General features: G+C 42.6%; 1 protein-coding gene across 1 annotated transcript; it reads left to right on the top strand.

Annotated features, from left to right (window-relative positions):
- Positions 1-4,605: 4,605 nt before the first annotated feature.
- LOC124042105 (plasminogen activator inhibitor 1 RNA-binding protein-like) lies at positions 4,606-27,627 on the top strand. The gene is made up of 9 exons (XM_046360441.1): positions 4,606-4,982; positions 13,932-14,124; positions 18,473-18,619; positions 18,749-18,817; positions 18,941-19,018; positions 19,749-19,950; positions 23,375-23,431; positions 23,631-23,792; positions 25,766-27,627. The coding sequence occupies exons 1-9, from the start codon at positions 4,727-4,729 to the stop codon at positions 25,823-25,825; spliced, it is 1,224 nt and encodes a 407-aa protein (XP_046216397.1). The 5' UTR covers positions 4,606-4,726; the 3' UTR covers positions 25,826-27,627.
- The last annotated feature ends 277 nt before the right edge of the window (positions 27,628-27,904 follow it).

The following is a 27,904-nucleotide window of genomic DNA, read 5'->3' on the forward strand; positions in this document are numbered from 1 at the left end:
GTCAGTCTCTCTTCCGGGTTTCATCCCCAGTCTAACGGTCAAGCAGAGAGGGCCAATCAGACGATTGGTCGCATACTACGCAGCCTTTCTTTCAGAAACCCTGCGTCTTGGGCAGAACAGCTCCCCTGGGCAGAATACGCTCACAATTCGCTTCCTTCGTCTGCTACCGGGTTATCTCCGTTTCAGAGTAGTCTGGGTTACCAGCCTCCTCTGTTCTCATCCCAGCTTGCCGAGTCCAGCGTTCCCTCCGCTCAAGCGTTTGTCCAACGTTGTGAGCGCACCTGGAGGAGGGTGAGGTCTGCACTTTGCCGTTACAGGGCACAGACGTTGAGAGCCGCCAATAAACGCAGGATTAAGAGTCCAAGGTATTGTTGCGGCCAGAGAGTGTGGCTTTCCACTCGCAACCTTCCTCTTACGACAGCTTCTCGTAAGTTGACTCCGCGGTTCATTGGTCCGTTCCGTGTCTCCCAGGTCGTCAATCCTGTCGCTGTGCGACTGCTTCTTCCGCGACATCTTCGTCGCGTCCATCCTGTCTTCCATGTCTCCTGTGTTAAGCCCTTCTTCGCACCCCCGTTCGTCTTCCCTCCCCCCTCCCGTCCTTGTCGAGAGCGCACCTATTTACAAGGTACATAAGATCATGGACATGCGTTCGGGACGGGGTCACCAATACCTAGTGGATTGGGAGGGTTACGGTCCTGAGGAGAGGAGTTGGGTTCCGTCTCGGGACGTGCTGGACCGTTCACTCATCGATGATTTCCTCCGTTGCCGCCAGGATTCCTCCTCGAGTGCGCCAGGAGGCGCTCGGTGAGTGGGGGGTACTGTCATGTTTGTCATTTATTATCATGTCTTGTCCCTGTGCTCCCCATGCTATTCGTTTCCCTCTGCTGGTCTTATTTGGTTCTTTCCCTCCTTCTATCCCTCTCTCTCCCCTCCCTCTCTCACTCTCTCGCTCTCTCTTCTCTCTATCGTCCGCTCCTGCTCCCAGCTGTTCCTATTCCCCTAATCATCATTTAGTCTTCCCACACCTGTTCCCGATCCTTTCCCCTGATTAGAGTCCCTATTTATTCCTTTGTGATCCGTTCCTGTCCCGTCGGTTCCTTGTATTGTATTCACCATGCTGTGATTGCGTTTCGCCTGTCCTGTCGTGTTTTTGCTGTGATTGTGTATCGCCCTGTCCTGTCGTGTTTTTTTGCCTTCATCAGATGCTGCGTGTGAGCAGGTGTCTCTGTCGACTACGGCCTGCGCCTACCCGAAGCGACCTGCAGTCTGTGGCCGCTTCTCCAGTTATTTCCCCTCTACAAGTCTAGAGGGTTTCTGTTATTCCCTGTTTGGACTTAAATAAACTCTGTTTCTGTTAAGTCGCTTTTGGGTCCTCTTTCACCTGCATGACAGAAATTCCTTTGAGTGATTTTTCATAATCGGAAATGTAATCCTGTCTTTTATAGCACTCGCTGTTTGTGCAAAAACCGGAGTCCCTGGATACAAGAGCAAAGTACCACAGTTTGACGTCAGGCATAGGGAGCAACTACACGCAACCTCGACAAGTGAGTGTGTCTCGTAAAACGTTTTGGGAAAGCTAGTCCCTGTGAAGCTGTGGACAGGTTCTATATGAATATTTCAGTCTGATAAGGGTAGATGCTTTACGTTCACACACGCACTATACACACATACACATTCATTTTGTGTTGTAGATATGTGGTAGTAGAGTAGGGGCCTGTTTTTAAAATATTTTTTCAATTGTATAACTGCCTTAATTTTGCTGGACTCCAGGAAGAGTTGCTGCTGCCTTGGCAGAAACTAATGGGAATCCATCATAAATACAAATACAAGGGGATTTAATTCAAATTATATTTGAAAGAAAAAAGCTTATCTAGACATTTTCATGTTATGTCATATTATGTTATAGCGTTTAAAGGGGAAAGTTATCTAGGCCGTTCTTCCATGAATTTGCTGTTTTGTGTTTTTCAGATGGACGTTGATGACGACGTGTCAGAGGTATGTGAAACTGCTGGAAATGGAAAAAGCTACTCATAAGAGATTAAAAAAGGAGGATGATGATAAACAAGCTTACAAAAAGTACCTCCACCAGACAGAGTCGTCTTTTGTCCGGCTATTCTCCTCGACTGACCTAGTTTAAAACCACTTGACTTTTAGTCTATAAGATAGAATCTACATGGATGAAACGGTTGTACTCACAATGTGAATGGAAGGAAACCGTGTGCTCTGTATAAATTGACCATCGCCATGAGGCACTACACTCTCATTGTCTTACGTCAGATGGCGTCACTACTACGCAACGCTTGTCCCCTCAACCAATCCGTGCAGGTGGAATCGTTGCGCTATCTGACGTAAGACAATGGAGGAACCCTCTAACAAAGATCACATGGGTCTCTTTCAGGTTCCAAATAACACCTATACTGAAACACTATTAAAATGGAATTCAATGGGGACATTTGTTATCGTCACTTTGAAAGGGACTAGGCTGTAAATTCCTGCTGCTAACTCATTGATTTAAATGTGGTGGCTCTATACTTTGAAGACGTTTTGTGAATTATAAAGCGCACATGGTAATAACTTGACCAAAATGAGATAAATGATGTGAAAGCATTCATTTTCTGTGAGCGATATGTTCCCAGGTGCTGCCTTATGGTAAGATGAAGAGCTACTTGTGAGTTGTTGAACTTTTATTAAAATGTACGTTTAAAATGAATGATTTTTGCCCATCTCGTTTCATTTGTTAGAACTAAAATGTTGGTGTTGTCTGTATTGCTAAGTGTGTGAGTTGGAATAGCCTAGCTTTCTGGTGTAACTAAGACACCAGCCATGTCTCTTTACCTGATAGCTTCATCATGATACACACAGGCTGCTACGGTGTGGCCTTATAGAACATTAATTATTTTATTATTTATTATTTCATTTTGGGGGGACTTTTTACCCCTTTCGTGATATCCAATTGGTAGTTACAGTCTTGTCCCATCGCTGCAACTCCCATGCGGACTCGGGAGAGGCGAAGGTCAAGAGCTGTACGTCCTCCAAAACATGACCCCTACAAGCCGCACTGCTTCTTGACGCACTGCTCGCTTAACCCAGAAGCCAGCAGCACCAATGTGTCGGAGGAAACACCTTACAGCTGGAGACCGAAGTCAGTGTTCATGCGCCCGGCCGCCACAAGAAGTCGCTAGAGCGAGATGGGACACGGACAACCCTGCCCGGCCAAACCCTCCCCTAACCCGGACGACACTGGGCCAATTGGGCGCCGCTTCATGGGTATCCTGGTCGTGGCCGGCTGCGACACAGCCCGGGATTGAACCCGGATCTGTAGTGGTGCTGTGCCATTTGAGGTGTGGTTTCCTTTTGCCAACACCAATTACCTCAAGCCAGTTTTAATTTGCGTTTCTTTTTGTCGTATTACTTCAATCATAAAAGATGAAGAATAGTTGTGGTGATGGATGGTGTCTCACTTTCAACGAATGAACAGTGAAGTTGATCTATGAGTAATGTCCCTCCCTCTACTAAAACAGGTGTGCACCATATACAGTAGGTCTACAGAGAAACACATGAACTATAATGACGATTACAACATGACACAGATACTTCCAATACGTTCATTGTCACTGATATTGTGCACAGCTCTAATTGAATTGAAACCACTGTTGGGTGTTACAGGTGTGTGTATATGGCTTGATGGTTTAGTTCCCAAACTTCCCATGCTGATGCTTCCCATGCTGATGCTTCCCATGCTGATGCTTCCCATGCTGATAGGCTACAACAGAAGAGACTTGTCCGATTGACCACTGTAAGACACTACCAGCTGTTTTACTACATGACCCCTGCCTGCCCTCCCCACACACTTTTATTTTATGCTTTTTATAAACAGACAAATCCTCCTTAATCTTCAGATGTGCACTAGCCCACACACAGAGCAGCTGTATATTGGAATGTGGAAATGCTTCACTTGGAAGGTCCCCTTTCTCTTTCTTTCTATCTCTCTTCATCTTCTTACTTCTTTCTTACTCTCTCTCTCTCACACACCCTCTTCCTCTCTCAAAACTGAGTGAAAAGCATTAACTGCATAAAAAGCATGTTTTATTTTGTTCTAAAGATAACGCAATAAAAATATGTATTGGTAACCTATCTACATGTACAAATTACCTCATCTAACCTGCACTCCCACACACAGATTCGTACCCCCTGTATATAGCCTCGTTATTGTTATTTTATTGTGTTAATTTTTTATTATTATTTTAAACTTTCGTTTATTTGGTGAATATTTTCTTAAACTCTTCTTGAACTGCACTGTTGGTTAAAAGGGCTTGTAAAGTAAGCATTTCACGGTAAGGTCTACCTACACTTGTTGTATTCAGCGCATGTGACTAATAACGTTTGAATTGATTTCTTAACCAGTCAACAGTGTAAAGTCATTTTGTTTTGTCAATTAACATACATTTTAATAGCAATAGTTTTTCATGGCTAATGGCATTAATGAATAATCAAACAGTTGTCACCTTACACGATATCATTTGCATTTGTTTAAAAGCAGCACCGAGTTTGGGAAATCCTGGGCTTGACGACTCCATGCCCCGTATCGCGCTACTGAATATAACGGATATTCCTCGCGCCGGAAGAGAAGAGGTACATTTCCCAGCCATCTTGTGGCAGTATTTAGCGAATTGTTCGCGCCAAGCCTCGTAGAATCGGAGGTGAATTCCGCTGAAGGGGCGCGATCATGCCCGGGCATCTACAAGAAAGCTTCGGCTGCGTCGTAACCAATCGGTTCGACCAGCTATTGGACGATGAATCAGACCCTTTCGAGGTGTTAAAGGCGGCGGAGAATAAGAAGAAAGAGGCGGCTGCAGCTGGTATCATCAAGTCTGCAGCCCAAGCCGCCAAGCAGCCCAAGAAGGAGTCACAGAAGGACAGGAAGAATCCGCTCCTTGACAAGAAAGATGAAACACAGGCTGCAGTACCTCTGAAGAAAGAAGGTAAGGTGCACGCTGATAGATTGGTGGTCAAAACCTGCAAAAACCTAGCCAGTTTGCTAACAACAACATGGTCAGAGTCAACATGGGTTATGTCCTGTTGCGATCAATGTAGAGGGCAACAGAAGAACCCATTGCAAACATGCACATATCCAATGCATTATTAGACAGTTTAATCATGCAATGGACATGCATTGGATAGCATCCCACCTGTGCACTCTGGCCCGCCTCTCGCTGAAGTCCATTCCACCTGCAGGATGTGGACGTTGTAAATGATGGCGCTGTGGTTGCTGCGCAGAGTAATGCTTTTGTTGTGAAACAGCTCGAGCTTAGTGCACATATTCATAATATAGCTAGCCCAGTTAGCTTTGTATTCGGCTAAGAAAGAAGAGAGCTATCTGGCTCTTCTAGGGATTCTCGGGACAAGCTGGCTTGCTGCGTAGTTAGCTAGCTATTCTTCAAAACAACACTGATGCTACTGAACCGTTAGAAATATCGAGTTGAATGAGGCCCGTGCGTGATGCTGCAACTACATCATTAGTTCGCGCGACCTGTCCGGTGCAGGTGGATAACACGGTACAAGCTGGCTATCAAGTTATTGCATAGTACTGTTTTCATGTAGGTATCTTATTCACTGAAGTGTTGTGACAGTGTAACTAGCGTGTTGGCGTTTGTTTTCATCTGCGCATACGCTTTTTCTAAACAGATAATGTTACTGTACTTCACTTTATAGCTAACAAGCTACTATTTCCCTGACGTGCATGCGCAATGTTTTTTTTGTAAACGAGTGCATCTGGCCAGATGTCCACCACAACCCAAGTAACATTAGTTAGCTAAGGACCATCGAACTAATATTCGTTATAGATCTGTCATTGCATTGAAATCAAGTCTTAAAAACAACATATATGTTCTATGTGCTTTATTGCTATGCTTTTTCTATGCTTCCTTTTACATTTGGTTTTGCACACTAGCTTCAAACAGCTAGATACAATATTTTTGGTTATGGAAAATATATTTCTCAATGGTTTAGATGCCACAATGTGTCTCTAAAACATACTGTTATGCAGGTGAATGAGGACCCAAAAGCGACTTGGCGAAAACAGAGTCTTTAATCCAGTTTAAGGAAATAGCAATACTCCTAGACAAATCGGAGCGGTAAATAAAGCATAAAAAACAATTTCACTCGTAATCACGAGAACTGACTGGAGACTCGATAATAAACTGCAGGTTGCCTCGGGAAGGCACTTGACCGTAGCAGACTCAGACACCTGCTCACCACGCAGCATCTGAGGGAAACACGACACGACAGGGCGATACAAAGACACAGCACGGTGAACAATATACAAGGATCCGACAGGACAGAAACGGAAAACAAGGGGAGAAATAGGGACTCTAATCAGGGGAAAAGATAGGGAACAGGTGTGGGAAGACTAAATGATTGATTAGGGGAATAGGAACAGCTGGGAGCAGGAACGGAACGATAGAGAGAAGAGAGAGAGAGAGGGAGAGAGAAAAAGGGGAACGAACCTAAAAAGACCAGGGGGAAAACGAACAGAAGGAAAAGCAAAATGACAAGACAATATAAGACAAAACATGACAGTACCCCCCCACTCACCGAGCGCCTCCTGGCGCACTCGAGGAGGAATCCTGGCGGCAACGGAGGAAATCATCAATCAGTGAACGGTCCAGCACGTCCCGAGACGGAACCCAACTCCTCTCCTCAGGACCGTAACCCTCCCAATCCACTAAGTATTGGTGACCCCGTCCCCGAGAACGCATGTCCATGATCCTACGTATCTTGTAAATAGGTGCGCTCTCGACAAGGACGGGAGGGGGGGAGGGAAGACGAACGGGGGTGCGAAGAAAGGGCTTGACACAGGAGACATGGAAGACAGGATGGACGCGACGAAGATGTCGCGGAAGAAGCAGTCGCACAGCGACAGGATTGACGACCTGGGAGACACGGAACGGACCAATGAACCGGGAGTCAACTTACGAGAAGCTGTCGTAAGAGGAAGGTTGCGAGTGGAAAGCCACACTCTCTGGCCGCAACAATACCTTGGACTCTTAATCCTACGTTTATTGGCGGCTCTCACAGTCTGTGCCCTGTAACGGCAAAGTGCAGACCTCACCCTCCTCCAGGTGCGCTCACAACGTTGGACAAACGCTTGAGCGGAGGGAACGCTGGACTCGGCAAGCTGGGATGAGAACAGAGGAGGCTGGTAACCCAGACTACTCTGAAATGGAGATAACCCGGTAGCAGACGAAGGAAGTGAGTTGTGAGCGTATTCTGCCCAGGGGAGCTGTTCTGCCCAAGACGCAGGGTTTCTGAAAGAAAGGCTGCGTAGTATGCGACCAATCGTCTGATTGGCCCTCTCTGCTTGACCGTTAGACTGGGGATGAAACCCGGAAGAGAGACTGACGGACGCACCAATCAAACGACAGAACTCCCTCCAAAACTGTGACGTGAATTGCGGACCTCTGTCTGAAACGGCGTCTAACGGGAGGCCATGAATTCTGAACACATTCTCGATGATGATTTGTGCCGTCTCCTTAGCGGAAGGAAGTTTAGCGAGAGGAATGAAATGTGCCGCCTTAGAGAACCTATCGACAACCGTAAGAATCACAGTCTTCCCCGCAGACAAAGGCAGACCGGTAATGAAGTCTAGGGCGATGTGAGACCATGGTCGAGAAGGAATGGGAGCGGTCTGAGACGACCGGCAGGAGGAGAGTTACCTGACTTAGTCTGCGCGCAGTCCGAACAAGCAGCCACGAAACGGCGCGTGTCACGCTCCTGAGTCGGCCACCAAAAGCGCTGGCGAATAGAAGCAAGAGTGCCTCGAACACCGGGATGACCAGCTAACTTGGCAGAGTGAGCCCACTGAAGAACAGCCAGACGAGTGGAAACAGGAACGAAAATAAGGTTACTAGGACAAGCGCGCGCGATGCAGTGTGCGTGAGTGCTTGCTTAACCTGTCTTTCAATTCCCCAGACTGTCAACCCGACAACACGCCCATAAGGAAGAATCCCCTCGGGATCAGTAGAAGCCACAGAAGAACTAAAAGACGGGATAAGGCATCAGGCTTGGTGTTCTTGCTACCCGGACGGTAAGAAATCACAAACTCGAAACGAGCGAAAAATAACGCCCAACGAGCTTGACGAGCATTAAGTCGTTTGGCAGAACGGATGTACTCAAGGTTCTTATGGTCTGTCCAAACGACAAAAGGAACGGTCGCCCCTCCAACCACTGTCGCCATTCGCCTAGGGCTAAGCGGATGGCGAGCAGTTCGCGGTTACCCACATCATAGTTGCGTTCAGATGGCGACAGGCGATGAGAAAAATAAGCGCAAGGATGAACCTTATCGTCAGACTGGAAGCGCTGGGATAGAATGGCTCCCACGCCTACCTCTGAAGCGTCAACCTCGACAATGAATTGTCTAGTGACGTCAGGAGTAACGAGGATAGGAGCGGACGTAAAACGTTCTTTTAGAAGATCAAAAGCTCCCTGGGCGGAACCGGACCACTTAAAACACGTCTTGACAGAAGTAAGAGCTGTGAGAGGGGCAGCAACTTGACCGAAATTACGAATGAAACGCCGATAGAAATTAGCGAAACCTAGAAAGCGCTGCAACTCGACACGTGACCTTGGAACGGGCCACTCACTGACAGCTTGGACCTTAGCGGAATCCATCTGAATGCCTTCAGCGGAAATAACGGAACCGAGAAAAGTAACGGAGGAGACATGAAAGAGCACTTCTCAGCCTTCACGTAGAGACAATTCTCTAAAAGGCGCTGGAGAACACGTCGAACGTGCTGAACATGAATCTCGAGTGACGGTGAAAAAATCAGGATATCGTCAAGGTAGACAAAAACAAAGATGTTCAGCATGTCTCTCAGAACATCATTAACTAATGCCTGAAAAACAGCTGGCGCATTGGCGAGACCAAACGGCAGAACCCGGTACTCAAAATGCCCTAACGGAGTGTTAAACGCCGTTTTCCACTCGTCCCCCTCTCTGATGCGCACGAGATGGTAAGCGTTACGAAGGTCCAACTTAGTAAAGCACCTGGCTCCCTGCAGAATCTCGAAGGCTGATGACATAAGGGGAAGCGGATAACGATTCTTAACCGTTATGTCATTCAGCCCTCGATAATCCACGCAGGGGCGCAGAGTACCGTCCTTTTTCTTAACAAAAAAAACCCCCGCCCCGGCCGGAGAGGAAGAAGGCACTATGGTACCGGCGTCAAGAGACACAGACAAATAATCCTCGAGAGCCTTACGTTCGGGTACTCCTGTCACTCCCATGTAATTAGGCTAACTTTGTCAGCATCCAAAGCAAACTGCTGACACTTTTTTGTTGTTTCAATAAATGTTTTCAGCAGCCTCACTTATCGTTATTAACAAACTTGGCTGTCAACAACAACAAAATATTTGCATGATACTTCTTCTGTCACTCTAATTTGTTCCTCGACCTGCTAAGACAGACAGTAAAATTAGTAAAGCTGTCGCTTGCATCACTGTTTGTTTACCTCTAGCTTTTTCCCCCGTTAGCTGACGTTAGCTACAGGGTTGCAAACTAGTCACCTTTAGGTGAAATTCGCCGTTTTGAATCCAAAATAGGTGACCTACGTGATTCGTGTAGATCCGATGAGAAAAGTTTGGCCGAGGGGGATGGGGCTTTGAATGACTACTGGCTGTATGCAAACGAGTGATGTGCCTTTGGAGCAATACTGACTGTATGTAAACGAGTGATGTGCCTTTGGAGCAATACTGGCTGTATGCAAACGAGTGATGTGCCTTTGGAGCAATACTGGCTGTATGCAAACGAGTGATGTGCCTTTGGAGCAATACTGGCTGTATCCAGGGTTCAGCCAAACGTTCACAGAACAATAGAATGCAGCACGCGACTGAAGAGAGAAGAGACAACCAATGTGCTAGTTACAGTATAAACGCGTGCTGAAAGAGCTGGGAGTGGAATGGCAGTTTACCAGCTACAGCAGCGCCTCCCCTGATCGATAACGAAGAGGTACTGTTGGTGAGAAGCCTGACCAGGAGACGGGAGTGAGAAGGTGATGAACCGTACTTAATAATGAGATGTAACCGAAAAACAACTGTCATTTGGAAAGTTTGAGGTGAGGGAGAAAGTGTGGTGGAACAAGTATTAGTAGCATTTTAAAGTATATTGCTACAGTAGCTGGATCGGGGGGATTTCGGCAGGCAAGAAAATGGTCTTGTCGAAATCCTCCCCCTTCTAATTTCCTTAATTTTGTAACTAGGAGTCCAATACCTTCGGTGGCACACATCAGAGTCAAATACTTTCTATAGAACAAACTTCACGTCAGGTTAGGCAACCGAAATGAATAATGAATGTATTTGTGTTATATAAAACATAGAGGAGGGAGTCAAATGTAGGCAAGCAATAAACATTTCACAACTACTAGTCGATTTAAAGACATGGGAGAGAGGACGAATTTTGGCAAAGAGATTTATTTATGGACTAATACACAAACAGCCAAACCGAAAACTGCAGACATTACTAGTGCCTCCCCAACGATCAATCCGCCATTAAAATTGAAATGAAACGCAGCCTAACATGATCACAGACAGCTCCTTGAAGGACACAAATAAACAATGCTTTCTGCTACTAAGATCAATGAAATGTAGGCTGAACTGACAACGGCATGAAGAGCAGAAATCTCAACGAGCAAGCAAGTCGCAGCAATGAAGAGTTGAGTGTGTATGCGTTCACGCAAAGGGGTGGGGGAGGTTCTGGCAGGGGGAGATTTTCGGCACAACACCGTTCCTCAAGTTATAACACATTAGTTGCTTACTGGACCCTGGCAATCTGTGACATGTTTACAAGTTAGCAAACTAACTAGAGTACTAATGCTTTCCCTCTACAGTATGTGGTTCATTTTCTGAATTAGAGAATTAGGTGAAAATGAGGCATTGCTTGTTAAACAAGTGGATTCAGAGATTTACATTTACATTTAAGTCATTTAGCAGACGCTCTTATCCAGAGCGACTTACAAATTGGATCAAGTGTAGCTGGAGCTGGGCCTGGCTTAAGCTGGATGCTACTATAGAGGTGAAAGGAACACCACACATTTCCCCTCTTTGTCCTCTTTTTCAATACAGTGGATAGAAAGGGGTATGCCAGGTGTACTCTGCCTGAAAGAGATCAATTATGCCAACAAAGGGCATCATACTCTGCCTGAAAGAGATCAATTATGCCAACAAAGGGCATCATACTCTGCCTGAAAGAGATCAATTATGCCAACAAAGGGCATCATACTCTGCTGGCAGCATTGTAGAATAGATGTCCACAGGCAGAAAGTGTACAATGTAATCATGTGCAGTGTAGCCCAAAGATATTTATTTTGTTGTGTTGAACTTGACAGTAACACGTGAGTGGGGGGGGGTTATTAAATTATTTACTCAGTGAACGTTATTTTTGCACAGATGTAGCCTTGTGCACTTGATCGATGTCTACTTTAGTGGCCACTATAATAGAGCAAAAAAATAGAATGCCTGTTTGTTTCATTATATTTCTACTTTAATATGTTTTTTTCCAAGTGCAATATTTACAGTTGAAGTCGGACGTTTACATACACCTTAGCCAAATACATTTAAACTCAGTTTTTCACAATTCCTGACATTTAATCCTGGTAAAAAATTCCCCGTTTTAGGTTAGTTAGTCACCACTTCATTTTAAGAATGTGAAATGTCAGAAAAATAGTAGAGAGAATTACTTATTTCAGCTTCTATTTCTTTCATCACATTCCCAGTGGGTCAGAAGTTTACACCACTCAATTAGTATCTGGTAGCATTGCTTTTGAATTGTTTTCAAACTTCTTATGGCTTAACGGGATCCATATGACAACAGCCAGTGAAAGTGCAGGGTGCCAAATTCAAACAATAGAAATCTCATAATTAAAATTCCTCAAATATACAAGTATTTTATACCATTTTAAAGGTAATCTTGTTGTTAATCCCACCACAGTGTCCAATTTCAAAAAGGCTTTACTGCGAAAGCACACCAAACGATTATGTTAGGTCACTGCCAAGTCACGTAAAAACCGAAATTTTTCCAGCCAAAGAGAGGAGTCACAAAAAGCAGAAATAGAGATAAAATCAAGTCCATATTATGGCAATAATAGCTCAAATAAGCAAAGAGAAACGACAGTCCATCATTACTTTCAAGAACTTTGAAAGTTTCTTCATGTGCAGTCGGAAAACCATCAAGTGTTATGATGAAACTGGCTCTCATGAGGACCGCCACAGAAACGGAAGACCCTGAGCAGCCCAACAAGTGCTCAGCATATGTGGGAACTCCTTCAAGACTGTTGGAAAAGCATTCCTCATGAAGCGGGTTGAGAGAATGCCGGTTGCTACATGATTCTATGTGCTTTTTATTAGTTTTGGTGTCTTCACTATTATTCTACAATGTAGAAAATAATAAAACATTTTAAAAAACATGAAAGGGTAGCTGTATCCAATCTTTTGACAGGTACTGTATATCTTCAGAAATAAGACATATCCTGCTTCTGTTGCCAGTTTGAATGTTTGTTTAACAGCCTCCTGATTCTGTGAGCACCAAGCCTCACGCAACCACATGTTGGATAAAGCAATGTCACAAATTCTGCTTTTTAAAGTCATTAATCTTAATAAAGGGTTTTTCCATATTGTTTTCATTAGAACATATGGCACTCATAGGACTTCATGTTACACAATAAATGTGTGTTTTGTTCGATAAAGTTAATCTTTATGTCCAAAAACCTCATTTGAAATTGGTGTTTTATGTTCAGAAATGCATTGTCTCAAACAAACATCTGGTGAAAGTGCAGAGCCACATCAAATAACAGAAACACTCATCATAAACATGGATAGAAGAAACAAGTGTTAAACATACAAATATAGATAAACTTCTCCTTAATGCAACCGCTGTGTCAGATTTCAAAAAGGCTTTACAGCGAAAGCACACTTTGCGATTATGTTAGGTCAGCTCCTAGCCACAGAAACCCATACAGCCCTTTTCCAACCAAGGAGAGTGTCACAAAAGTCAGAAATAGCATTAAAATGAATCACTTACCTTTGATGATCTTCATCTGGTGGCACTCCCTGGTCTCCATGTTAGACAACAAATGTTTGTTTTGTTCGATAAAGTTCATCTTTATGTCCAAATACCTCCATTTTGTTGGTGCGTTTTGTTCAGAAATCCAAAGGCACAATGCGCACTCTCAAAACCAAGACGAAAAGTTTTAAAAAGTACAATAAAAGATAGTAGAAACATGTCAAACAATGTTTAAAATCAATCCTCAGGTTGTTTTTGTCATAAATAATCAATAATATTTCAACCGGACAAAAGCTTCGTCAATGGAAAAGGTAAACAAGAAATGTGCGCTCCTGATCACATGCTTGGTTCATTGATGTAAATTTCCACTGTCCTCTCATCTCCCTAATTTTTCAGAGTAAAAGCCTGAAACAATGCCTAAAGACTGGCCACATGTAGAGGAAGCCACAGAGCTCGTGAACTGGGTCCTAAGTCTTTGTATGGTGGATAGGCTTTCAATGGAAAAACAGCCTTTCAAAATAATAGTACTTCCTGGTTGGATTTTCCTCAGGTTTTTGCCTGCCATATCAGTTATGTTATACTCACAGACATTATTTTAACAGTTTTAGAAACTTTAGAGTGTTTTGTATCCAAATTATATGCATATCCTAGCTTATGGGCCTGAGTAGCAGGCAGTTTAATTTGGGCACGCTTTTCATCCAAAATTCCGAATGCTGCCTAGTGAAGTCGGCGCATGTGACAAATAAAATAATTTGATCAAAAAGTATTATTGAAAGAGTGGTGCTGATGTGGATTTTGGCTGCACCACCCTCCTAATTAGTCTCTGTGGTCATATCAGTGTCCACCTCTAAAGCCTCCATGTGTTGTTTTGGTGGCAGGTATCAGGCGGGTGGACCGAAGGCCGGACCAGCAGGGCCAACCTGGCTCCCAGCACAAGGCCGGGCAGGGCGAGGGGCGGCCCGCCGGCGAGAGGAGGCCAGACAACAGGAGACCCCCACGTGAGCGCCGCTTCGATAAACCCATCGAGGACAAGCCCGACGTCGGAGAGAGAGGAGAGTTCTCTGCAGACAAGTGAGTAGTTGCTGTACTAAATGACAATGCTTAGAGCAAATGTTTTGTTCATTATTATTATCGTTGATGAAATATGCATGTCTTGGAATCGTGGGATAGACAGATGTCTGGGACACACTGTATGCTTCAGTTTGTTATTTTTAAGTGTCAGATGACACCTCTCCCTTTCACTTGGCTTTGACTGTAGTTTGTGCTCACTACTAGCTAAAGCAATGCAAAAAAACTGTCAAAATTCAAATCACACCTATTATCCTCACAACCTATGACCTACAGTGCTTTTAGAAAGTATTCATACAGCGTGACTTATTCCGCATTTTGTTGTTACAGCCAGTATTCAAAATTGATCACATTTGTGAAAATATGTTTTTAGAAATTATAGTACATTTATTGTAAATGAAATAGAAGCACTTTTGGCGGCGATTACAGCTTTGAGTCGTCTTGGGGTATGTCTGTATCAGCTTTGTGTAACGGTTCTCTTGGTGTGAAGGAGAGTCGGACCAAAATGCAGCGTGTAGATTGCGATCCATGTTTTAAAAAACAAACGTAACACGAATCTAAATACAAACACTACAAAACAAACAATAAACGTAACGAAAACCGAAACAGCCTATACATTTGTACACTAACACATAGACAGGAACAAGGACACTAAGGACAATCACCCACGACAAACTCAAAGAATATGGCTGCCTAAATATGGTTCCCAATCAGAGACAACGATAAACACCTGCCTCTGATTGAGAACCACTCCAGACAGCCATAGACTTTGCTAGATCACCCCACTAGCTACAATCCCAATATATACACACCACATACAAAAACCCAGGCCACACCCTGGCCTGACCCAATACATGAAGATAAACACAAAATACTTCGACCAGGGCGTGACACTTTGAGTCGTCTTGGGGTATGTCTGTATCAGCTTTGAGTCGTCTGGGGTGTGCCTGTATCAGCTTGAGTCGTCTGGGGTATGTCTGTATCAGCTTTGAGTCGTCTGGGGTGTGCCTGTATCAGCTTGAGTCGTCTGGGGTATGTCTGTATCAGCTTTGAGTCGTCTGGGGTATGTCTGTATCAGCTTTGAATCGTCTGGGGTATGTCTGTATCAGCTTTGAGTCGTCTGGGGTATGTCTGTATCAGCTTTGAATCGTCTGGGGTATGTCTGTATCAGCTTTGAGTCGTCTGGGGTATGTCTGTATCAGCTTTGAGTCGTCTGGGGTATGTCTGTATCAGCTTTGAGTCGTCTGGGGTATGTCTGTATCAGCTTTGCACATCTGGATTTGGGGATTTTCTCCCGTTCTTCCTTGGAGATTTTCTCAAGCTCTGTTAAATTAGATTGGGAGCGGTGGTGAACAACAATCTTCAAGTTTTCCACAGATTTTCAATGGGATTCAAGTCTGGGCCACTCAAGGACTTTCACATGCTTGTTCTGAAGCCATTCCAGTGTTGCTTTGGTTGTATGCTTGTCCTGTTGGAATGTAAATCTTCACCCCAGTTTAAGTTTTCTCAAATCCAATTTTATTTGTCACATACACATGTTTAGCAGATGTTAATGCGAGTGTAGCGAAATGCTTGTGCTTCTAGTTCCGACCATGCAGTAATATCTAACAAGTAATCTTAACAATTTCACAACAACTACCTTATACACACAAGTGTAAAGGAATGAATAAGAATATGTATATATGGATGAGCGATGGCCAAACAGCATAGGCAAGATGCAGTAGATGTTATAGAGTACAGTATATACTCGGCTGGTTGTTGTCCTTGATGATCTTTTTGGCCTTCCTGTGACATCGGGTGGTGTAGGTCTCCTGGAGGGCAGGTAGTTTGCACCCGGTGATGTCTTGTGCAGACCTCACTACCCTCTGGAGAGCCTTATGGTTGTGGGCGGAGCAGTTGCCATACCAGGCGGTGATACAGCCCGACAGGATGCTCTCGATTAGAGGTCGACCGATTATGAATTTTCCGATACCGATTATTGGAGGACCAAAAACCCTGATACCGATTAATCGGCAGATTTTTAAAAAACACTTTTATTTGTAATAATGACAATTACAACAATACTCAATGAACACTTATTTTAACTTAATATAATACATCAATAAAATCAATTTAGCCTCAAATAAATAATGAAACATGTTCAATTTGGTTTAAATAATGCAAAAACAAAGTGTTGGAGAAAAAAGTAAAAGTGCAATATGTGCCATGTAAGAAAGCTAACATTTAAGTTCCTTGCTCAGAACATGAGAACATATGAAAGATGGTGGTTCCTTTTAATAACATGAGTCTTCAATATTCCCAGGTAAGAAGTTATTATAGGACTATTTCACTCTATAACATTTGTATTTCATTAACCTTTGACTATTGGATGTTCTTATAGGCACTTTAGTATTGCCAGTGTAACATCATAGCTTCTGTCCCTCTCCTCGCTCCTCCCTGGGCTTGAACCAGGAACACATCAACAACAGCCACTCTCGAAGCAGCGTTACCCATGCAGAGCAAGGGGAACAACCACTCCAAGTCTCAGAGCGAGTGACGTTTGAAACGCAATTAGCGCGCACCCCGCTAACTAGCTAGCCATTTCACTTCGGTTACACCAGCCTCATCTCGGGAATTGATAGGCTTGAAGTCATAAACAGCGCAATGCTTGACGCACAACGAAGAGCTGCTGGCAAAACGCACTAAAGTGCTGTTTGAATGAATGCTTACGAGCCTGCTGGTGCCTACCATCGCTCAGTCAGACTGCTCTATCAAATCATAGACTTAATTATAACATAAAAACACACAGAAATACAAGCCATAGGTCATTAATATGGTCGAATCCAGAAACTATAATCTCGAAAACAATACGGAACGGTTCCGTATTTTATCTAACGGGTGGCATCCATAAGTCTAAATATTCCTGTTACATTGCACAACCTTCAATGTTATGTCATAATTACGTACAATTCTGGCAAATGAATTTGCAATGAGCCAGGCGGCCCAAACTGTTGCTTATACCCTGACTCTGCGTGCAATGAACGCAAGAGAAGTGACACAATTTGCTGGCTAACCTGGATTTCTTTCAGCTAAATATGCAGGTTTAAAAATATATACTTGTGTATTGATTTTAAGAAAGGCATTGATGTTTATGGTTAGGTACACCTTGGAGCAACGATGGTCCTTTTTCGCGAAGGCGCACCACATCGATTATATGCAATGCAGGAAACACTAGATAAACTAGTAATGTCATCAACCATGTGTAGTTATAACTAGTGATTATGATTCATTGATTGATTGTTTTTTATAAGAGAAGTTTAATTCTAGCTAGCAACTTACCGTGGCTTCTTACTGCATTCGCGTAACAGGCAGTCTCCTCGTGAGGCAGGTGGTTAGAGCGTTGGACTAGTTAACCGTAAGGTTGCAAGATTGAATCCCCGTGCTGACAAGGTACAAATCTGTCGTTCTGCCACTGAACAAGGCAGTTAACCCACTGTTCCTAGGCCTTCATTGAAAATAAGAATGTCTTAACTGACTTGCCTGGTTAAATAATAAATAAAGGTGTAAAAAAAAGAAAAACGGTGTCCAAAAAGACCGATTTCTGATTGTTGTGAAAACTTGAAATCGCCACTAATTAATCGTCCATTCCGTTTAATCGGTCGACCTCTAACGGAGACCACAGTTCTCTATACTATCGATACTATATAAATTGTTTTATATCCCAGATATATGCCTCATTACAATTCTATCTCAGAGATCTAGGGACAGTTCCTTGTATTTCATGGTATCGTTTCTGCTCTGACATACACTGTCAACTGTGGGACCTTATATAGACAGGTGTATTTCTTTCTATCTAAGTCATGTCCAAACAATTGAATTGGCCACAGGTGGACTCCCAAGTTGTAGTGGCATCTCAAGGATGATCTAAAGAAATTGGATGCCCCTAAGCTCAAGTTGGAGTGTAATAGCAAAGGGGTGTGAGTACTTGTTACATGTTTTTAGTAATTGTAGCAAGTTTATTGAAAATGAAATACAGAAATATCTAATTTACATACAATATGTAAATTAGATATTTCTGTATTTCATTTTCAATAAATGTTCTAAAAACATGTTTTCAACTTTTTCATAATGGGGTATTGTGTGTAGATGGGTGAGATTTTTTAAAATTGGATTTAATCCATTTTGAAATCTGGCTGTTAGACAACAAAATGTGGAATGAGTCAAGGGGTATTTGACTACTTTCTGAAGGCTCTGTATATATCTTTGCATGTTTTTAAAACGTTCAATATTGTCATTTTCATAGTTCTGAGCTGCTCATTCTGTATCTGTGCTGCTTGATGCTGAGCCTGTGTGTGTGTGTGTGACTCCTTAGACCTTTCGTAGACCGGCCCCCCAGAGGGCGTGGCGGCGGCCGAGGTGGGCGTGGTGGACGGGGCCGGGGCATGGGCCGGGGTGACGGCTTCGACTCCCGTGGCAAACGGGACTTCGACAGACACAGTGGCGGGGTGACAAACCGTGAGTAATTTCTGCCCCGAGTCTTAAAAGACTAGTTTATTGATGGTCTTTTGGAATGATTAAATCTTCAGATGCTCTGTGATTAGTGGTAGGATTGGTGGAGCTTTTGGTTTCCATTTGTTTTCCTCAACAGTCAGAAATCAGAGGAGAAGCGTGGTGGGAGTGGCTCTCACAACTGGGGGAACCCCAAGGACGAAACAAGGTTGGTGGTTCAAACAATCATTACCTACTCAAATGAGATGACCATTATGTGTAGGCAAGGACACAGGTCCTTTGTTGATATTGACTGGTTTGTTCCTTCACTGTGTTGAATTTCTGTTCCCAGTGGTGATGCTGAACAGACTGCTGCCCCCGAGGGAACCCCTGAGGGAGTGGAACACCCCCCTGCTGACTCTGAGAACAAGTGAGCACCTTCCTGGACCTGTCCAGTCAACTTCCCTGCACACCTCAGTGCAAAACACCCCAGGACTGCTGCTCTGTAAAACGGGACAACCAACCCCATTCGCTCCATTTCATTTCACCTTTATTTATACATATACAGTTGAAGTCGGCAGTTTACATACAGTTAGGTTGGAGTCTCATGACATCAGTCAGGATGTTAAAGCTTGGTCGCAAATGGATCTTCCAAATGGACAATGACCCCAACCATACTTCCAAAGTTGTGGCAAAATGGTTTAAGCACAACAAAGTCAAGGTATTGGAGTGGCCATCACAAAGCCCTGACCTCAATCCTATAGAAAAATTTGATGGCCAGAACTGAAAAACTGTGTGCGAGCAAGGAGGCCTACAAACCTGACTCAGTTACACCAGCTCTGTCAGGAGGAATCGGCCAAAACTCATCCAAATTATTTTGGGAAGCTTGTGGAAGGCTACCCGAAACGTTTGACCCAAGTTAAACAATTTAAAGGAGTCTAATTTTTGCCAGTAAGAGCTGTTCTTGGAGTTAACATCACTGTATTGGTTCACTATGGTGCTGTATTCATGCTGATTTGTGCTGCTCTCAACGTTCAATTCATCCCGTGGTCCACAATGCAAGCAGCTAGAAGAAATCCAAAACAACAGAAATGTGAAAGCTAACAGACAATGTATGGTAATAGCTTTCAATAACAAATGTGTGTCTCTGTCTCCTCCAGGGAGAACGAGGTGGAGGAACCAAAGGAGGAGGGCCCCAAGGAGATGACCCTGGACGAATGGAAAGCCATGCAGGACAAGGAACGCGCCAAAGTGGAGTTCAACATCCGCAAGCCCAACGAGGGTGCCGACAGCAAGTGGAACAAAGGCTACGTTCTGCACAAGTCCAAGAGCGAAGATGTCAGTGACGAAAAGCTGAAAGACGTAAGTGACAAGCAAACAATATATATATATATTTTTCTTATCTATAGTTCTGCACTGCACTGTTAGGTATATATATAGATGTTCTGCCATTGTATTTGGTTGTGTTTAGGACTGTGATGGTCATGGAATTCTGGATGACTGTAATTGTCCAGCCAAATGACCGCAGTCTCCGTAATAACCATTCTAACAGGAATATTTTTTGTATTATTATTATTATTGCAAAAAAAAATGGACCCACATTTTCTGCTTTCCTCCGCTCCTGACTGCATGGCTGCCATAGAAATAGAATGAATTGAACAGGCGTCCCTATTCAAGCCAATGAAGGCATAATGGGTGACTGGCCGTTACAAGTGTACCTATAGGAGCAAAGCAGGAAGTAAAAACAGGAAGTGTACTCATCAATATGTGCTGTGATTTGTCATTTGTAATTTACATGACAAAAAATATATTCCATAGCATGAGCCACCTCAGTTTCATTTGAGTGAACATTCCATGGAAATGATTGCATTACAATAGCAGGCAGCCATGGCCAGTGTACTCATGAGTTTACCATTCAACTATATGGGGTGAAGGAGTCAATTGAATGACCAGATTGTCTCACGTTCCACAAATATGATCTAACAAAGTGGACATTTGTCCTTCATGATTTATGTAATGAACAGGCCACTGGATATATTTGGAAGTTTTCGCAGCAAAACATGTAGAGGATGTCCCTTTTTTAGGTTTAGAAGAAGTGCCTGCTAAATGCTAACTCCCATTCATTTAAGCTGGTTAGAACAGCTAGCATACGGAAATTAGTGGTGGTAGTTTTAACTGTAATGCAGTTGACTAGTAACGATGACATGAACATGTATTGGGGTTGACATCCATACATTATATATATTTTTTTTACCTCAACATAGAGGCTAATGTTGTTGGGGGGCAATAGGAGACTCTGGATCTTTCTCCCAAGGCATTTCCCCCTACTCGTTTCCATGGCAATTCCATTGTTTTGGTCGAATAGGCTCTATGCATTATTCCGCCTCCAATGTTCTAATTTACTTCCGACCGGATTGATGACTTCCGGAGCGAGTTCTGCTATTGTTTTTATCATTAGCTTACCAGCTATCGTCGATGCATTTCTGACTGAAATAGTTCGCAATGACTACGTTTAAATTACAGCCCAGCGAAGGAGGTGCTATTGAACATTGTTCATATTTCCCCCCAGTCTTTGTCCCAAACATTTGTCATTACAGCGTCAAGATGCCACTGTTTATTTAGGCTTATCATCTGGATACAATCACAAGCAAATGTTTTCTAACATCTTTCAATTCTAGGAACCTCCAACTTACCTTATTCCATCAGCACACGAGTTAGTAGGTTTACGGAACTCTATCCCATCAACCGGACCTGTCTTCACACCCTAATTAACAAGGATTTACTGTTACATAGACTGAATACTTTTCAGGTGCATTTTTTTATGGATATTGACAGACTCACAAGTGTTCTTGGCTTGTGCCAACGCTGTTCTGTGTCTGTGCAGCTGTGAACTGGTGGTGCAGCAGGAATGTTTAGTTGAGAGTAGTGCACTGTCTGGTAAAGAAGGGCCACCAGATGATTGCACAGAGCACTTCCTGCAACACAGGAGCAGTGGCTTTGGACCACCGTCACTGGTACGGAGAGCTTTAACACCATCTGTGAGGATAAGTGTGATGAAAGACTGAAGTGAGAAACAAGAATGATGCGGCCTATAAATAACAATAAACATAGTAGTGTCTAGTCTTCTAACTAGGAGCTCATTTAACTATACAGGAATACATTGTGTCTCAGTAACACAATTACCAAACACTGCATCAACAGATCTTTACCAAATAACCTGTTAAGTGGGCAATTCTAAATTGGGATTGGGACCCATCATTAATATCTATCTACTGATAAGATTAAACGTTGACACTGTCTCCAACACATTTTGACCATGATGACAGTGTCTCACAGGAGATGTTTAACAAGGTCCCTAGTACCTTTCCCAGCTCTCATGCTGTGCGGCTTTTCACTCTTCCTCATGGACCTGTGACATGCAGCCGTCACGGTGATCTCCCCTGTCAATGTATCTTTGTTAGATACTGTGTGGAAGACATGAATAACAATTATTTTTAGTTAGCAAATATAGCTAGCAAGCATAACTTAAAAGCATAACTTAAAATACACACATTCTCAGGTAGATTATGTCAATGTTACATAATTTTAAGAAGTAACTAGCTAGCTACAGTTAATAGTTAAATTAGCTAGCTAATGATTGTAGCTAGCTAACGTCATATCTGTCATTGACTTGGTACTCACCTTCACAGTTGTCTATGTAGCTTCCTATACACATCTTGAAACCCTTTTCATTCTTGCTAGCTGGAGTCTCTGAGGCTGATGTAACAATTTGATGTACATCATTAATATTAATTTGAGGCAAGTCCTGAAGACACCTAGTAAAAAAAACTGTGACATAGTGGTAGTAACGTTATATCGTCGATAACAACTAGACTGACTGGAAGTGTGCCAAACCGATAGGAAGTGTGTTTAGAACGTTCGATCATGGAATGTGTATAAGGGCTATTGACCTCTTTACTGCATCTATTGTCAGGGTTAGAGGCTCCTTATATTCATAGTTTGCTACAACACCTGGCTTGTTCCAGAAGGGCAACAAAGTTTCATCACGTTGTTAACCTGGCTAGGACACAGGTTCCGTTAACGGAACCCCCCTCTATGCTGCCCCCTATCCCTAATAGGTTAAGAGTCCATGTTATCGCAGAAAGTCTTCAATCAGCTGTTCATTCCCGCTCTCCCAAAAAACACAACTAGGGCTGTCACAATGACTGTATAACTGACTCTAATGGATGAAGACTGTCATGAAAATAAAATATCTATATACCTATCTATATATATATATATATATATACATATATACATGTACTTCATCCATTACCGTTACTTATACAGTCATTGTGACAGCCCTAGTTGTGTTTTGCATATTTCATTAAGTTTTCAGGTTGTATTTGAGAAAATTCTGTTTTATTTACATTTAGGATGTGACAGAATCAATTAAATAATGAGTTTTTTTTTATTTCAAATCAATCAGATTACAATTTAAGTTACAAAACATTTTCAGATATACAGTACTCTACTCAAGTGATATTGGTGAACTGTGTCATTTCAAGTTTTGGGGAAAAAAGTTTTAAGTCAGAAAGAAGGTTGATGATTGATTCCTGTCAACGGATCAATACTAAACAATCTGTAAGGTATTAAATAACTGGTGGTCTGTATTTACCAACAAAAGGGCTGATATAAACCAGATAGTAATGTTAACCAGCTAACAACCTCCTGAAGAGGCTATGTCATTACAAATGTGACTGAAGTGCTTATCCTTCTTGTTGATCCTTTCTCTTGGTTGTTGCAGAGACCAGCTGTGATTGATGCTCCAGAGATTGAAGTAGACACAACCTCTCTGTTCAAGGTGCCTGTTGTTTCACATATTCACCCCTATACAATTCTGATAAAACAACCCTTTATCTACACACTCATACACATTGGCATAGTATATCAAGAGTTAAATGATGTCAAACAGTAGTTAGCATGTTGGCTATTTGAGATGAGATGGTTGCTATCAGTAGTCTCTGGCTAAATGTAAACAACGTCAACTGTTCCCCCATAAGGGCAATCCTGACGAAGTTGGCCCGGACCACCACTTCCGCAAGCCCGCCAATGACATCACAGCCCAGCTGGAGATCAACTTTGGAGACCTGGGCCGGCGCGGGCGGGGGGGAGCCCGTGGAGGAAGGGGAGGCCGCGGTGCGGGAGGAGGCCGATCTGAAAAGGTAACACTAATTGAGGCTGTTGTCACTGAACACAAATAGATGTAAATGTTGATCACAAAAGGCTATGGTTACTAGGGTTGAATATTTTCCCGGTATTGTACAAATGTTCCATCCCAAGAATAAATCACTTTTCTCCCAGGTAACCCGGTATTTCCCTCCAAAACCGGAAGTGGCATATAAAGCATATAAATCTGGATTTGATTATAGCTTTGATCAGCATGAAAATCCAAACCTGAAGCTCCCTGAGCCTGATGAGACATATATTAAATACATTTAATGAGCCCTACATTAACCACATTTAATGAACCGAAGCCCAAAAATGCCCAATTGATTGTGCCATTATCCAATACATATATGATATAGGCTACTGCACATTACGCACGACAGAAAAACATAAAAACCAATAGATGTAGCTAGCTATATGCTCTCTTGGGTAAATAAATGAATCTAGCACCAGTAGGCTAATCTTTTTGAGTGTGAACTGTATTACTGTACTGTATAATACTGTTTTATACAGACTGGAATTACGCACATCGTTCAAACCATGATAAAACAGAAGAGAACATGTGATTCTGGTGCAGCACAAGCTGGCTACAAAGTTACAAGCTACTGAATTTCATTTTAAATTTTAAATATAATGGGGCCTATTTGTATAATTAGTAGGCTGACTCATATATACCTTGTATAATATTTCCCCTAATGTTATTAGCCGACCTCCTCTTTCTGTCTCTATTGCGTCATTCCTTCCTCGCGTTCAACAGTTCAATTATCGTCATCATTCTAATGTCGTCTTTTAGTAACGTTGGACTAGAATTAGATGTAGAAGGCTTTCTCTTCACAAAGATTGAATGCTTCCGGGTCTGAATAAATAACTGCTATAGCTGACCGCCATCGGGCGTTCGCTCTTCTATCAAACTATCCTGTTCTCTTGGCTGCTGTATTTAACATTCAACAAAAAAGAGCTTCTGCTCCTCTTCTAAAAAATGATGTGCAACAAGTTATTCTAGTCTAGCTTTTCCTGCATGGAACTCCAAGAGTTAAGGAAGGTTTTTTAAGGAGAGGCCAGCGGAGCACAGGGGGTTGCGTACTGCGCAAAAGACAGAGGCTATAAGTTAGAAGCTTGTTAGGCATAACCCATCAGTAATTAGCTAAATTTAAGGCTAATATTGCATTAAATGTATTACCTTAAAGAGGTCGGCTAGAACATCCTATATATAGGGCCATATATCAATCTAGATTCAGGATAATCTATTTTGGATGCAATTTGAATGGAGTTGATAAAGAGCGAGAGAGAAAGACTTAGACTTAGCTCATGCACTGATTTAAAGCAACGATATTCGAGTGATAGGCTGTTTTTAAAACTCTGGAGAATTAAAAAAAATTATAATCTTTACAAATAAAAAACAAGGTGACCCCACCGAAAGCCAACTGAAGATGGGTAAATTAGACATGCATTCGGTCTTAATATTACTGTAGTGTGCTGCAGCAAATTTAGGCCTAGGTCACAAGAAAAAAAGTTACCAAGATGAGATGATAGGTCTACATGCATTGAGAACTGTGCTCCATACTGAGATGGTCTGTCCCCACCCTGATTCATCATGCACAGTCCACAGAGAAGCCAGATTTACACATTGCATATATTTTAATAGTTCCGTTTCACACCTTGGTGTTCATATAAATCATTTACTAGATTATACCAGTTTCTCGCAGTAATTTTTCCTGGGTATAAAGGGAGGGGTTTTGGTTGGTACATTTCGGTAACCGGGTTCCTACCATTCAAACTTCATGGTTACTGACCATATAAAGCTGTTTTCACTGACCACAAAAAGTCAAATTGGGTGCTCAAGCTGACTGCAATCATTGTTCTTCTTGTTGTGTTGTTCATGTAGTACCTCCCAATCCCTACTGGACAGGACCCAGTATTCTCTGATTTTGTATAATAAATAAAAACATCTCTCTCTTTTTGTCCCCAGCCGGGTGGAGTGTCCGTTCCCAACGTTGACGACCCAGAGGCCTTCCCAGCCCTGGCTTAATACTCTAGCACCACTACCAGCCCGCCCCATCAGCCTCTCCGGGCATTAGCCCCGCCCCTCCGGGCCCCTCCTCTACGAGGCTTGCATGCTTACAACTTCTTCAAGTATACGAGAAAAAAAAGACTGTCATCACACCTAAGGACTGAAATTTTAACCTGTTTTAAAATGACAGAGAAAAGACAAAAAAAAGCGGAAAATGGACATCTCTTGTTGAACTGAAGCAAATTATTGGTAAAAGTTTTGTATTTAGAGACATGATAGCAGGGATGTTTTCATACAGTATGTTTCTTTTCTTCAGATATTATGCATACTTTATGGATATTTTTTCTGTATTGCTGCTTGAAAAAATGCATTTCTGTGTGTGTGTGTGTGTGTGTGTGTGTGTGTGTGTGTGTGTGTGTGTGTGTGTGTGTGTGTGTGTGTGTGTGTGTGTGTGTGTGTGTGTGTGTGTGTGTGTGTGTGTGTGTGTGTGTGTGTGTGTGTGTGTGTGTGTGTGTTTTAACCCCGAGGCTTTGGCTGGCTTTTCCTCATGACTTTATCTGAATATTTTGGGGTCATCTTAGACAAGCTTTTATTTTGAAAGGGGGACTTTTAAGTCATGTATTACTCTGACATTAAACTCAATACATTTGAGTACCTTTTGTACTAAATCTTTTACTGTGTTTTAAAAATGTACTTGTATTCTAGTGACCCCTTGAGCTTAATATTCTTCTGCTTGTCATGCAGTGAAAGTGAATTTCCTTTATTTTCCTCGACCAGTGGTTCATGTGCTTTGTCCCTGGTCCTTAACTGCCTGTGTCTTCAGGGCAGCCAGGGTCCAAATGTATTTCTAGGCTGGTCCTTGAAGGTCGTATAGGCTTTACTACTAGTAACCATAGGACCACTATACGAATATATTGTATTTTTTGCGTGACCAAATCTTTGTGTGTGTGCGTGCATGCATGCGAAATTGATTGGGTTCATTGTGAACGTGAACAATAGTTACTTATAGGACTTAAAGAATTCCTCTGTCATGAACTTGCCATCTTCCGGGCCTTGACCACAAGTTCAAAAGCAGCTCTCTTTTGCCTGAAGTAGTTGTTATTTCTGAGAACATAGTTGTTTCATACTATGGAAGATGGTCGACTGTGGACATATCTTGTTTCTATCAGCACCAGTACTCTGAAACTTGTTTATTTTATTTATTTTTCCTCGTGATCATCTTTGCTGTTACTGTTCTATTATTGTTGTTGTTGTTTTTGTTGTTATTATTATTATTATTATTGTTATTACTACAGCAGCACTACTCCTTAATTTGTCTGGAAGAAAAGGTCCGTTCAATGTGGAGCAATCGAGTGCTACAGAATGTATGACTGCTAACCTTGCGTATAGTCATCTGTGTCTAGCATTTCCAGTAGAGGATTTATTTGACCAAAGTGGGTATACTTCACACCACAGGATGGGACAACGGCCCCTAATAACTGCTGGAGCGGAACTACTGGAATGGCATAAAACAACATGGAAACCATCAGTTAGATTTAATTCCACTGATTCCGCTCCAGTCATTACCATGAGCCCGTTCTCCTCAAGCTGTCACCCACCTCCTGTGCTTCACACATTTGGGTTGGGGAAGAGGTACATTTAATACGAATATTGTAAGTGACTGAAAGCTTTATATTACAGTGCTCTGGAAAGACTTGCTGGTAATGCACTGACACAGGTGACTGGCGCAAGCCTTTTGTAGGACTGTTTGAGCCACTTGACAGTAGACTTCTCTGTAAACATCCCTGTTCTAATAAATTACTTAAGAGGTGTTAAATGTATTCTGCCCACGAAAGTGAGTTGTGTGAAATCATTACTGTGATTTAAAAGGAAAAATAATGGACTATTGCTTTTCTATGTTCAAGCTGTGTGACGTTGTCATTATTTCAATGTTATGTCCATAGAGATCCTATTAAATTACTGTAGGAGCTATGTTATAAACCCTCAAAATTCCATAATGGGGCCAAAATGGCAGCCATCTTGGTCAGGGGGAAATCCTAAAACCAGTCTAGTTGGAATGAATGGCAGTAGAGGCATAGGTGATGCATTTCCTGATTT

The sequence above is a fragment of the Oncorhynchus gorbuscha genome, linkage group LG08 (assembly GCF_021184085.1).
Source record: "Oncorhynchus gorbuscha isolate QuinsamMale2020 ecotype Even-year linkage group LG08, OgorEven_v1.0, whole genome shotgun sequence".
Taxonomy (NCBI): domain Eukaryota; kingdom Metazoa; phylum Chordata; class Actinopteri; order Salmoniformes; family Salmonidae; genus Oncorhynchus; species Oncorhynchus gorbuscha.

Coding starts and splice junctions, on each gene's coding strand:
- LOC124042105 (XM_046360441.1), top strand. CDS start 4,727: ATGCCCGGGCATCTACAAGAAAGCTTCGGCTGCGTCGTAACCAATCGG. Junction 18,620..18,748: donor GGCGGGGTGACAAACCGTGA/GTAATTTCTGCC, acceptor TTTCCTCAACAG/TCAGAAATCAGAGGAGAAGC. Junction 23,432..23,630: donor ACACAACCTCTCTGTTCAAG/GTGCCTGTTGTT, acceptor TTCCCCCATAAG/GGCAATCCTGACGAAGTTGG.